Source organism: Eschrichtius robustus, chromosome 16 (assembly GCF_028021215.1).
Source record: "Eschrichtius robustus isolate mEscRob2 chromosome 16, mEscRob2.pri, whole genome shotgun sequence".
Taxonomy (NCBI): Eukaryota; Metazoa; Chordata; class Mammalia; order Artiodactyla; family Eschrichtiidae; genus Eschrichtius; species Eschrichtius robustus.
The window spans coordinates 75,846,270-75,860,120 of NC_090839.1; the positions used below are offsets into that span (position 1 = coordinate 75,846,270).

Sequence of the window (13,851 nt, forward strand, 5' to 3'; positions counted from 1 at the left end):
GCCCTCCACCTGGAGTGACCTCCAGGAGACCCCATCGCGGCACCCAGGGTGATTTGCTGCACTCCCTAGACCAGAGCCGGGGGACCGGCAGGTGATGGAAGAGGCTGGAGGGCTCTGAGGTGAGTGACTCACCTGGGGACTCACAGCTAATAAACTGCAGAGCTCATTCCAGCCCTGGTCTATTTCCTCGTGGCTTCCACAGGGTTAAGTGAGTGTACAGGTAAGGCCCGCGAACAGTGTTTGTAACAGGGGGGACTGCACCACTATAATGAACAATATAATTACTACGGATGGTTAATAACTTGTTGAGCATCTGTGGTTCTAGGTGTCAGGGACAGAGCGGAAGCCAAGAAAGCTCACTGCTCTGGCGTGGAGGCAGATAAAGTGCACGCACAAGTTCAGAGACTGGGACACGCGCCTCACGCCTTGGAGCGAGGGCATGTGACGGGGTGATCTGACCCTGGGGGGGGCAGCTGCGCTCCTCCCTGGAGGCCCCGGCCCTTTGCTCCCACCCACCCACAGCGGCTTCCCCGGGAGCAAGATGCTGGCTCAGCTGAATTCCCCCTGGAGTCCAATCCAACAGGGTCTCATTTCCTTCCCCGCATTGTTAAACGAGATCTGAACATCAAGCATTCAAGAAAGCCCCGATGTGCAGATATTTACCTTTCGTCCTGCAGCTTCCGACCCTCCCCTGGGAGGCCCGATTAAGACGCCCTCCTTGGGGACGACAGGCAGGGTGAGGCTGGGGGTGTTTAATGCCAGACGTTTCTCAGAGCTGGGACAGGCAAGGCGGTTCAGAGTTAGCAGGCTCGCCCACCCCCACAAGCCCAACATACGGGGGCACACTGGTCCCTGCACATGCAGACACACACACACACACACACACACACACACACACACACACACACACCCATGCCTTTCTTCCACACACCACTACATTTCAAAACCTCTGAAAACGGTTCAGAATCTGCCCGGTCACTCTTCAGACTCACAACTGGCTCCTGCAGAGAAAAATCCAGCAAGACAGGGATGGGGTGCAGTGGGGTGGGCGGCAGTTCGGGCCCTCCGGCTCCATCAGCCTCCACAGGGCACCGTCTTGTCCTCAGTCAGGGGTGCCTCTCCCGCTGATAGGAATGGCAAGGGCGGGGGCGGGGGGCGCCTGGGAAAACCTGCACCCTCTCCAAGGGCAGGTCTTATCCCACACCCCTCTTCTGTATTCACAGCCCACCTCGCACCTCACCCACCTGTTTGCTGTGGTTATTAACGTGCTTATTAGATTCCCAATATCCACAACTGTGTCTTCACCTCCACCTGAGCTAGTCATTCCCAAGCTTTGTACTTTGCATCGGTCGCAGAAGGGACACATGAAATGCCCTCCATGTGCCACGCACTGTGCTTACCACGTGACCTGGGTCCAATTTGAGCCTTCCCAAGATGACGAGAACTCTGGGTTCTCCTACTGTAGGTCAGCGGAAATCGACCCAGAGGGGCTCAGTGACTTGCCCCAAGTCACATAGCAGTGAGGCGTCAGAACTGGAAAATTCAGGTCAGGGGGGCCCTCAAACCCCTATTCTCTCCACAGTACCCCCCCCCCGCCCTGTTCCCCAAGGAGTGAGAAACGTGGGCAGGGGGGCTCAAGGATCTCTTCCCTCACGTCCCTGGCTATGGTTTCGGGGACTCTGGCCACTGCAGGAGTTCAGCCCTGCTGCTGGGTCCCCACAGACCTGTGTAGACATCTGTCTGTGTGCTCTGAGCTCTTTGCAGAGAAGGCACCAAAAAAAAAAAAAAAAGAAAAAAAGAAAGAAAAAAAAAAAAAATGAACAGCCCAGCTAAGCGGAAACGTTCTCCTTGGAGAGGAAGGGAAATAAAATTTGATGAACCTCTGCATAACGTTCAAGTTATGAACGTGTAAAGTGATATTCTGCACATATGCTGGGAAGCATTTACCTTCTCCCACGTCGTTGGGGCCTGAGCTGTTCAGGACCAGCGAACAGCAGCTTCTTGCTGATGAGGTACAAAGAGGTCCTGTCTTCTGCCTCAGCAAAACGAGGGTGCCCATGGATGCCCCGGGCTTTCCCACAGCCCAGGTAACAGCGGATGCGGTGTTAATGGAGCAGCTTTAGACACCAGGCTGCTCACGTAGCTGCTGTAAACATTTCCTGAGCACCTACTATGGGTCCCGTGCTCTGCCAGTCATCACCACCTTCCTAGTGGACGTGCTCTGTCCACAGCCGTGGGCAAGGTGGGCCTGTGTGCCAGGCTGGCCTGACCTCCCTGACCACACCTGACAGGCCCAGGACTGGACAACTGACCTGGGACTTGGATGAAGGGGCGCTGGGATGCTGAACCTTGCTGGGATGGTGGGGCTTGAGCTGAAAGTGGACGAGGCAGTCAGGGCTGAGGGTCTCCAAAGAGAAGTATTCAGCCAATCACACACACACATGCGCGCACACACACACACACACACACACACACACACACCCCCCAAACTAACCCCAAAAATGTTAAATGAGCACCTATTAGGTGCCTGGCCAGTCCTCGGTGCTCAGAATACACTGGGGAAGAAGTCAGCAGAGCCCTTCCATCATGGAGCTCACAGCCTACAAACTATCAAACAGATAAACAAATAAAATAATGTCAGGTTGTGTAGGTGCTATGAAAAAATAGCAATGATAAAGAGTGTCTAGGACAGGGTGTATGGGGGTGCACAAATTTAGATGAAGTGATTAAGGAAGGCTTCACTGAATAGGTGACACCTGAGCCAAGACCTGAGTGAGCCAGCCAGGTGAGGATTCCAGGCAGGGGCACAGCAGGTGCAAAGGCCCTGAGGTGGGGATGAGCTTGTAGTGTTCAAGAGACAGAAAGGAGGCTCATGGGGCAAGGGAGAGATGATGGGGTCTGCAGCAGTCAGAGGGAGGTTCCGGTGTGGCCCCCACCATCCCCCACCGTGCAACTTCTCGGCTTAAACCCTTCCATGTGCCCCACGGAGAGTCCCACTCCTCAACGCTGCCCAGCTCCACAGTCTCCTTCCCCCTTTTCCTCCTCAGACTCTGTCATCAGTCCTGAGAACCTTTCAGTTCCCTGCCACCAAAAGGCATTATGGCATGTCCAATCAGCTCCCCAAAAGTAAGCTGTGATAAAGATTTGGGTACAGGTAGTTTATTTAGGAGATGGTCCCAGGAAATATGATAACCATCTGCTTGTCCTTCCACTCATCCATCATCCATCCATCCATCCATCCATCCATCCATCCAGCATCCATTCATCCATCATCCATCCATCCATCCATCCATCCATCCATCCATCCATCCATCCAACCATCCATCCATCAATTCATCCATATACCCGCCCACCCAACCATACATACATCTGTCCATCCACTCAACTGTCCATCCATCCATCCACCCACCCAATCATCCATACATACATACATCCACCCACTATTTATTGTCACCTTCTCTATTCCCAGCTGGACTCTAAGGACTCAGGTGATCAGATGTGGTCCCCGACCTTGAGGAGCCCTCCTCCTCTAGCAACCGTCACCGATCCCACCGCTGAGTCTTTTTTTTCACTCAGTGCTGTGACAGAGCCCAAGAAAGAAACCTTGGTTCTGCCTCTCTGTGACCCTATCTTGGTTCTAAGAAGCATGGGGCCAAAGGGCAAACACTCGAACTTGATTCCCTTCTTGGTTTCTCAGGCTCTGTTCACATAAGCCCAAGGCAACCTCATGCCCCATAAAACATTAAAATGTCCCAGAAATTCCAACATAGTGGGGTCCAAACTCTGCCTCACCCAGCCTGCCCCTTCCAACCCACAACCCCCCAGAACACTTCTGTCAGATCACTCTAGTTTTCGACTGGCGCCCTGTGGCCACTGAGGCCGGGCCTCGGGCTTCTGATTCCCAGTGGTGGCCAGAGGTGACCCCATGTGCACTGACCTCTCCCGGAAGTACTTGATGGCCTCAGGGTCTATGAAGGTCGGCTCTTCCCGGTAGCCCTGCTCAAAGACCTTGCGCTTGTGCCGGAACTCAATGACCGTCTTGGTGTAGGAGTTGAGCGTGGTGACAGAGGCTGCCATGCAGCAGGTAAAGGAGCCCCACGCCAGGCTGCCAAGAGACGAGGAGAGAGGTGCCACGGTGAGGGTGGGCAGGGGACAGAAAACCACACCCACCAGACATCCAGACCTGAGCATGTGCTGCCGCAGAGAAGAGTAAGACTTGATCCCTGCCCCACCCGTGGTCTGGCCTGGGAGACAGCATTATCTGTACATTGTGATGCAGACACCACAGAGTTCATTACTGGGAGGCAAGAAGAGAGCGAGTCATTCCATCCACAGGTTGGCATTAGGGAAAGTGACCAGAATACAACAACGCTTGCAGTCGGTCTTGGAGGATGAGTGAGAGTTTACTAAGGGGAACAGCATTCCAGGAAGAGGGAAGAGCATGTGTAAAGGCGTGGAGACAGGAGGCGGTAGGAAGCCCTCCACAAACTGTAGGAGGTTTGGGGTGCCGAGTGAGGGGGTGTGAGGAGGTTAGTTGGAGTTGATGATGGAAAAGTAGAGGGGGGTCAGATACCCTAGTAGCTGATTTTCTATGAGAGTTAAATTACCCTCGTTCACGAGTGACCTTGGCAAAGGTGTTTCGCCTCTCTGCCTCATAGAGTACCACGTCACAGGCCTGTTGCAAAGATTAAAGGAAACGACCCATTAAAAATATCTCAGAACAGCGCCTGGAAATAGTAGGCACTCAAGAAAGGTTTGCCCTCGTTACTGCCATCACTATTATCAACATCCTTACTACCCACTTCTTTTTTTTTTTTTTTTTTTAATTGGGGTATAGTCGCTTTACAATGTTGTGTTAGTTTCTGATGTACAGCGAAGTGAAATCAGCTATATGTATACATATATCCCCTCTTTTTTGGCTTTCCTTCCCGTTTAGGTCCCCACAGAGCACTGAGTAGAGGTCCCTGGGCTACACAGCAGGTTCTCATTAGTTATCTATTTTATACATATTGGTGCATATACGTCAGTCCCAATCTCCCCATCTAGCTGACTTGGTTTCCAGGCTCTTTCTCTGTTAGATTAAGGCTCTCTGCTCACACTTCCTCCGTGCACAGCTGGGGACTCCTGGCTGCGCTCACCTGATGTGGATGTCAACCAGAGCTGGAGAATCTGTCCTGTCCACATCTGGAGAGAAGGGAAAGGGGGCGTGGAGCTGGGAGAGTCAGCTGGCCAGGATGCTGGTCTTCTCTGCTCCAGCGCCCACTCTAGAAATGGCCTCCTGCCTGCTTCCTCTGATCAAGACCGTGCAGTAACATGTAGAACCAGAAGTGGGGTACCCGCTTTGCTCCAGTTGCACCCGGTCTGGTTCCCAGGTACCTGTTGCCCAGTCTCTGTCTTTTTTTTTTTTTTTAATTTTTAATTTTTATTTATTTATTTATTTATTTATGGTTGCATTGGGTCTTCGTTACTGTGCACGGGCTTTCTCTAGTTGCGGCGAGCGGGGGCCACTCTTCGCTGCGGTGTGTGGGCTTCTCACTGTGGTGACCTCTCTTGTTGTGGAGCACGGGCTCTAGGTATGCAGGCTTCAGTAGTTGTGGCATGCGGGCCTAGCTGCTCCGCGGCATGTGGGATCCTCCCGGGCCAGGGCTCGAACCCGTGTCCCCTGCATTGGCAGGCGGATTCTCAACCACTGCGCCACCAGAGAAGTCCCCCAGTCTCTGTCTTGATAACTGGTTTCCTCCACATCAGGGGCTCAGTTTTGTTGCTGCCAACGCTGCACTGTCTCAGGGCCTCCAGCCTCCCCTTCCACCAGCCACCCACTGGATCTCTCAACGTCACCGCCCCTGCATTCCTCAAGGTCAGTGCAGCCCGCCTCCCACACCCACTGCTCTTCTCTGTGTCAGCCTCAGAGCACCCGGAAGGAAAGCAAGGGGAAATCTGAGGATTCTGCCTTTCTCCCAGGGATCCCCATTCATCATCTATCCCTTATCACAAAACCCTTTAGGAGAGCCCCCTGTTTTTTCATAAGAAACTAATTTAGATCCTCTAGAAACTCTGAGTATCTATAATAGACAGCTGCAGGGTGTCAGTCTGGCTCCTCTAAGAACTGCCTTGTCCATCAAAGGGCCCAGTAGGTGACCCCACCCTACTGTTCACAGATGATTGGAGGAGGGCCGAACATCTGGCCAAAGCTGGTCCAGTCAGATACATTGTTCTCTCTTCCGAACAATGAAACTGAAGAGTCTAGCTCAATCTGGGATGTCTGTTTGAACTAGAGCAATGGAAATTCATAATATGAGGACAGAGAATGAAGAAGCAGGCTTTTTCTGGGATTCCATGAGTACACGTCTGTTGGTTCGGCCTGACCAGCACCCATTCTGTAAAGGGACCACTACTCCCCTCCTTTTGGGCCGTGTGGTTCCTGTGGGGTTTGCTTCACCCCCAAACTTTAGGGGTGTGCACATGACCTAGGCCTGGCCAATGAGAGTGTCACTTCCATCTGGCCACAGTAATTGGTTCAGGGATGGACATGTGACACCCTAATTAGGGTATCAAGACTCATTCCCAGGACTTTTGCTGAAGCTGTTGGGAAACAGGGCTCATCTTTTTTCTGGGGTGCCAAGCTGGTGGGATTTGAGCCAGGAGCTTCTGGATCCCATTTGGCCAACCCCCCAACCCTGAGAATGAACCTGACTCAAAAGGAAGCAGAGCCACAAAAAGGAGCTAGATCCCTGAGTTGAAGACATTACTCCTGGACTTTCAATTATAGGAGCCCAAATGCCTTTTTTGGATTTTTTTTCCCCCCCTCAAGCCAGTTTGAATTGGGTTTCTTTCATTGGCAACAAAAGTTCTTATACAATTACTTTCTATAAATTCCCTTCTTTTGCATAAGTTCCTTTTGAAGTGATTTTCTAGTCTTTACAACCAGGGATCTTTACTCTGAACAGGTCTAACTCTCAACCCTGATGACCCAACCAAGATGGGAGCCTCACATTCTACCACATACGCCTGTTTAATTTCACCACAGTCCTCATAACACCCTGTACTTCTCTTGTGTCTTTTTATCTATTATTTTTTTATTCTTTGTTTTTAAATTAAACATTTTATTTTGAGATCATTACAGATTCACATGCAGTTGTAGGAAGTGATTCAGAGAGATCCCTGTGTACTCTTTACCCAGTTTCCCCCAATGGTAACATCTTGCAAATATAGTAACAACCGGGATATTGACACTGATACAGTCAAGATACAAAACATTTGCATCCATCACCACAGTGACCCCTCCTGTTGCCATTTTTATAGGCATACCCACATGGCTCCCAACCTCTGGCAACCACTCATCAGTTCTTCATCCCTATAATCCTGTCATTTCAAGAACGTTGTATTAATGGGATCACCCAGTATGTATGTTTGGGGTTGGCGTTTTTTGCTTAGCATAGTTCTCTAGAGATTCATCCAAGTTGTGTGTATCAAGCATTTGTTCCTTTATATTGCTGAATCGCATTCCTAGAGCAATGTATGAGTTGCTCCACACCCTCACCAGCTTTTGGCATTGTCACTATTTATTAATTTTAGCTATTCTGAGAGACATGTAGAAATATCTCATTGTGGCTTTCCTTTGCATTTCCCTAATGGCTAATGGTGTTGAACATCTTTTCACTTGTTTATTTGCCATCTGTGTATCCTCTTTGGTAAAATGGCTGTTCACGTTTTTTGCCCACTTTCTTTTTTTTTATAAATTTATTTATTTATTTTTGGTTGCGTTGGGTCTTAGTTGCTGTGCACAGGCTTTCTCCAGTTGCAGCAAGCAGGGGCTACTCTTCACTGCAGTGCGTGGGCTTCTTACTGTGGTGGATTCTCCTGTTGCGGAGCACGGGCTCTAGGTGCGTGGGCTTTTAGTAGTTGTGGCACGCGGGCACAGTAGTTGTGGCTCGCGGGCTCTAGAGCGCAGGCTTAGTTGTGGCGTGCGGGCCTAGCTGCTCCGCGGCACGTGGGATCCTCCCGGACCAGGGCTCAAACCCACGTCCTCTGCATTTGCAGGCGGACTCCCAACCACTGCGCCACCAGGGAAGTCCTGCCCACTTTCTAATTGGATTGTTTTGCTATTGTTGTTATTTACTGTTGAGTTTTGAGAGTTTTTATATATCCTAGATATTAGTTCTTTGTCAAATATGTGGTTTCCAATAGTTTCTATCCGTCTGTAGCTTATCTTTTCAACCTCTTAACAAGGTTTCTCGCACAGCAGAAGTGTTTAATTTTTTAAAATTAATTAATTAATTTAATTTTTGGCTCTGTTGGGTCTTCGTTGCTGCGCGCGGGCTTTCTCTAGTTGCGGTGAGCGGGGGCTACTCTTCGTTGCAGTGCTTGGACTTCTCATCGCGGTGGCTTCTCTTGTTTCGGAGCACAGGCTCCATGGCGTGCCGGCTTCAGCAGTTGCAGCACACGGGCTCAGTAGCTGTGGCTTGTGGGCTCTAGAGCGCAGGCTCAGTCGTTGTGGCGCACGGGCTTAGTTGCTCCGCCGCATGTGGGATCTTCCCAGACCAGGGCTCGAACCCATGTCCCTGCATTGGCAGGGGGATTCTTAACCACTGCGCCACCAGGGAAGTCCCAAAAGTGTTTAATTTTGATGAAATCCATTTTATCAATTTTTCCTTTGACGCTTTTGATGCCAAGTCTAAGAACTCTTTGCCAGGTCTAAATCCCAAAGATTTTCTTCTAATTTTTTTCTAAAAATTTTATAGTTTTACATTTTATATTGAGGACAACGATCCATTTAGAGTTACTTTTTATATAAGGTAGGAATTTAGATCAAGATTGGGTTTTGTTTGTTTGTTCATTTGTTGAAAAAGCTATTCCCTGTTCCACCGAATGGATTTACACCTTTGTCAAAAATCAGTTGGGCACATTGGTGTGGGTCTATTTCTGGGTTCTTTGTTCTGTTCCATTGATCTGTAGGCCTATCCTTCCACCAGTACTACACAGTCTGGATTACTGTAGCTATATAGTAAGTCTTGAAACTGGGTAGCCTGATCCGTCCCGCTTTATTCTTCTTTCTCCAAATTGTTTTAGCTATTCTAGTTCCTTTACCTTTCCTAATAAGTTTTAGAATAATCTTGTCTAAACCTACAAGAAACGTTGCTGAGATTTTAATGAGAATTGCATTAAACCTCTATACCAACTTGAGGAGAATCAACATCTTAACCATGAACATGGTGTATCTCTCCATTTATTTAGATCTTCTTTTATTTCTTTCATTAGCATTTTGTGGTTTTCAACAAGCAAGTCAAGTAGCTGTTTTGTTAGATTTATGACTATTTCACTTTTTGAAGTGTACATGGTATTGTATTTTTTAGTTTTGTTGCCCAACTGTTTTTTCTAGCTTATAGAAATATAATTGATTTTTTGTATTTTTATCTTGTATCCTGAAACCATACTGAACTCATTTATTAGGTCTAGGCATTTTGGAGGGGGTAGATTTCTTAGATTTTTCTACAGAGACAATCATGTCATCTGCAAATAGGCGTAGTTTATTTCTTCCTTTCCAGTCTCTATGCCTTTTATTTACTTTTTGTGCCTTCCTGCACTGGCAAGAACTTCCAGCACTATGTTGAGTAAGAGTGGTGTTCCCAGTCTTAGGGAGAAAGCATTCAATCTTTCACCATTAAGTATAATGTTAGCTGTAGGTGTTTGTAGATGCTCTTTATCAAGTTGAGGAAGTTTCTCTCTATTCCTAGCTTTCTGCAAGTTTTTTTAAAAAATCACGAATGGATGTTGAATTTTATCAAACTTTTTTCTGCATTGATTGATATGATTATGTGGTTTTCACTTTATGTCCCTTAATCTTCTGCCATTAATAATATAATCGCCTTAAATATTTCCTCTGAGTTAATTTAGAACCACATCAGACCATGTTATAATTTTTGCTTCAATCATCATGCATGATTCAGAAAACTCAAGGGGAAAAGTAAAAATGTTCTTTCTTCATTCCTAACATTCCAAGATGCCTTCTTTTTTTTTTTTTTTTTCCTGTTTAGAGAACTCCTTTGGCCATTCTTTTAGGATAGGTCTGCTGACAACAAATTTTCTTAGTTTTCCGTTATCTGAGAATGTCTTGATCCCCACTTTCCTTTCCTAAAGGACATTTTTGCTAGGAATGGAATTCTGAATTCTTTTCTTTCAGGAGTTGAAATGTCATGTCACTTCCTTCTAGCCCCATGGTTTCTGATGCAAAATTCCCTGTTTAAGTTGGTTTTCCCTACAGTTAAGGTATTGTTTCTCTCTTGCTGCTTTCAATTTGTTTTTCTTTGACTTTAGGTTTTTTTAAAACACAGATGTATCATAGTGTGGATTTCTTTGGGTTTATCCTGTTTGGGTATCCACTCAGCTTGACTCTGTAGGTTTATGTCTTTTACAAAACTGGGAAATTTTTCAGCCATTATTTTCTGAGTATTTTTTCGGCACCCTCTTTCCTCTCCCCTTCTGGCACTCCAATGTTAGATTTTTGTTATAGTCCCAGAGGTCCTTGAGGCTCTGTTCATTTTTTTTAAAGTCTATTTTCTCTCTGTTGTTCAGATCAGGTGACTTCTATCTTCAAGTTCACTGATTCTTTCCTCTGTATTCTCCATTCTGCTGTTGAGCCCACTCACTGAAGTTTTTATTTCAGTTATTGTATTTTTCAGTTCTAAAATTTCCGCTTGTTTCTTTTTCATATTTCCTAGTTCTTTTCCGAGACTTATTTCTTTCCTGAGACTTTCTATTTTTTCATTTGTTTCAAGCGTGTTTGTAATTGCTTGTTGAAGCATTTTCATGATTGCTTTAGAATCTTTCTCAGATAATTCTAACATCTCTGTTATCTTAGTATTGGGATCTCATCTTTTTACTTTCAAGGTGAGATCTTCCCAGGTCTCGATATGGTGAGTGATTTTTAGTCGCAAACTTGACATTTGGGGTATTTTTTTATGAGACTCTGGATCTTGTTTAAACCTTCTGCTTTAGCTGACTTCCTCTGACACTGTTCTGACACAGGAAGGGGGAACACTGCCTTGTTAATGCCAGGTAGGAGTAAGAAGTCCAGGTTTCCCACTGGGCCACCACTGACATTCAAGATGGAAAGGTTCCTGGTTACTGTTGGGCAGGGGTGGGAGTTCTGACCCCCTTAGGCCTTTGCAGATTCCACTCTGGTTGGGAGGGGCAGAAGTGCCTCATTACTCCTCCCCAATTTGCCTCCACTGACACCACAGGGAGGGGGATGACTTCATCACCACTGGGCAGTGGTGAAAATCCTGACTCTCCACTACTTCTCCTCTGACACCACTCCAGCAGGGAAAGGGAGGGTTCTTACTTGTTACTGCCTACTGGGGGTGGGAGTCCAGGCTCTCCAGGTGACCTCCACTGACACTCAGGGGTGGGTGGGGCATATTACCGTCAAGCAGGGCGCAAGTCACAGCTCCCTACTCTGGTACCAGCTCGGCAGGACGTGGGCGTGCAGTTGAGTGCCTCATTATAGCCTGATGACATGAGATCTAAACTTGGCGTGAGTGGGGTAGAGCCACAGGGTGGTTTTGTTGTTGTTGTTGTTTTGGGATCTTTTGTTTCGTTTTTGTTTTTTTTCTGTGATGGGTGACTGGGTAGAGTAGTTATTGCTAAAAGTTTTCTGTCTTGGTAGGCTGGCCCTTTTCTGGTTCTTTGACTAGAAAGCAGACTTTTAGAGGCGTTTTTGTAGGGGGGCATGGGGGTCGGTGCCTTTTGGCATTTCTGAGTTGCTGATTTCTTCAGCTCCAAATCTGGGATGTAGGAGACAAAAAGTACTCACCAGTGTGTTATCCCTTGGGTCCTTAGCCAGCCTACTGTCTTCCCTCCACCTCTCAGAGGCTTATTATGTTTGTTTTATGTATAATGTCTGGGATTTCAGTTGTACTTAGCAGGAGGGTAGGGAGAAGTGTGTCTGCTCCATCTTCCCAGAAGTGCAAGTCCTTATTATTTGTTTTCGGATTGTCTTCCCCCACACTCCAGAATGTCAGCTTTATGAAAACAGGAGCTTTATTTCGTTCACTGCTATATCCTTAGCACCTGAAAGAGTGCCTGGCACATAGTAGGTGCTCAATAAATATTTGTAGAATGAATAAATACAGATAAAATAAAAACAGATAGAAAAAAAACTGTTCTGGTTTTGATGTGGGTGAGGGGTTCAGGGGTGCATCTGTGAGTCTTCAACTTCCCTGCTCCCCCAAACCCCTGGTTCTCAGGCCCCCATGCAGGGCACAGATTGAAAACTTCGAGTCTGGAACACCTGCTAGTGTTTGCAGCTTACATGGCTGGACTGGTACAGTGAGGTACGTGGGTGGTTGGCCTTGTTTTTGGAGACAGGGACAGAGTGGACACTGTGACACGGATGGGGGAGGGGAAGGGGGTGGCTGTCAGCTAACTCTCTGTCTTCTGGGAGCTATAGGGGTGGGTCGGGGGATGCTAGGGGACCAGATTCAGAGGTGCATGGATGCCACCTTGAAATCCACCCCAGGCCCTGCTCGGTGGAAAGATTGTACCTGGTCACTGAGGGAGGCAGCCCCCGTCCACCTGCAGGCCAGATGGGCATAGAGTCACTGTGTGGGGCAGGACATGGCGCAGATGCTCCTAATGTAGGCCATCCTCAGTGCCTGTGAACTGAAGGGGCCAGAAGATGATGACGGCAGGTTCTGGGGGCCCAGCTGGTCCATCCATGGAAGCAGGGCACCCTTGGGCACCACAGTGCTCTCTCCCTGCCCTGGTCTTAGAGAAAAGGAGGCCAGTGCCACCTGCCTGGGGGGGGTGGGGATGAGTAAGAGCAAGAGATTCCTGCTGACCACACAGCCTCTCGGTAACACCAGCAAACACCCTGTCCAGTGGTTCTTTGCGGCCAAGGCTCTTCCAGAACCCCCCTCCTCCCACTGCAAGGGATCAACTTGCTGAAATGCCAGCTCGACCGTGCAGAGAGGGCAGGGCAGCCTGGGATCCCCAGAGAGGGAAAGGGCTAGCCTGCTGTTTCCACAGGGTCATGTAGGCTGAAGAGGAGGGGAGGGGAAGAAAGGAGGACAGTGGTGAGGCCACCACATGACACACAGATGGGCCCCAGAAGCAAACAGAGAGGCACCACCCTCCTGGGACCTGGCCTAACTTGCTACTCTCTTGCTGCGTGACCTGGGACAAACTACTTAACCTCTCTGGGCGTCCAGCTTTTCTAAGCTACAACTCCATGATGTTCTACTACCCTCATTCTGTCACGTGAATGCTCAGGATTGGGGTTTCACCATGTGTGCTAGGGTAGGAGGGCCCCTTTATCCACCCCTCTCCATTTTGATCAAATGCAAAACGGAAGTAGAAAGTTACTAGCTTTCCATTCTCCCACCATCACCAGGAAAACGATGTTGACATTCCAACCGGGGTCACAAACTCCAATTCCTGCAGGGTCAGACAAATGACTAAGTGAGGAAATTGTAAGGAAAGGGAAGGCAATAGGGAGCAGTGGGGACTGGGGTAAAGTAGAGAGCAGGCGCCTCATCTAAAGGGGGCAGCCTCTACTCAGCTGAAGCTGCCTGCTGCCATGCGGCAATGCAGGCTAGACACAGACATATCTTCCAATAGCCAAGAGAAGCCAGAAACCTGGATTTTTATGTAAAGTTTTTACGAATTTGAATGGTAGAAATAAATGCAAATTAAAAAAAAATAAAAACCACCGTGTCAGGTCAAACAAAATATCTACAGGCTGGGTTCAGCCCTGGGCTTCATGCAATTTGGAGCCTCTGAAGCTAATTGTGTGACTTGGGCCTTTGCCCTTTCTGAGCCTGTGTCCTCATCCCTCAAGTAGGCATGGCAACT

General features: G+C 48.2%; 1 protein-coding gene across 2 annotated transcripts in view; it reads right to left on the reverse strand.

Moving 5' to 3' along the window:
- Positions 1-13,851, reverse strand: part of GSG1L (GSG1 like) — a 213,332-nt gene that overhangs the window by 24,348 nt on the left and 175,133 nt on the right. For both annotated transcript variants that reach the window (XM_068524524.1, XM_068524523.1), the window contains one exon: positions 3,938-4,105. In XM_068524524.1, coding sequence (XP_068380625.1) covers positions 3,938-4,105 — 168 coding nt within the window. The remainder of the gene's footprint in view (positions 1-3,937; positions 4,106-13,851) is intronic.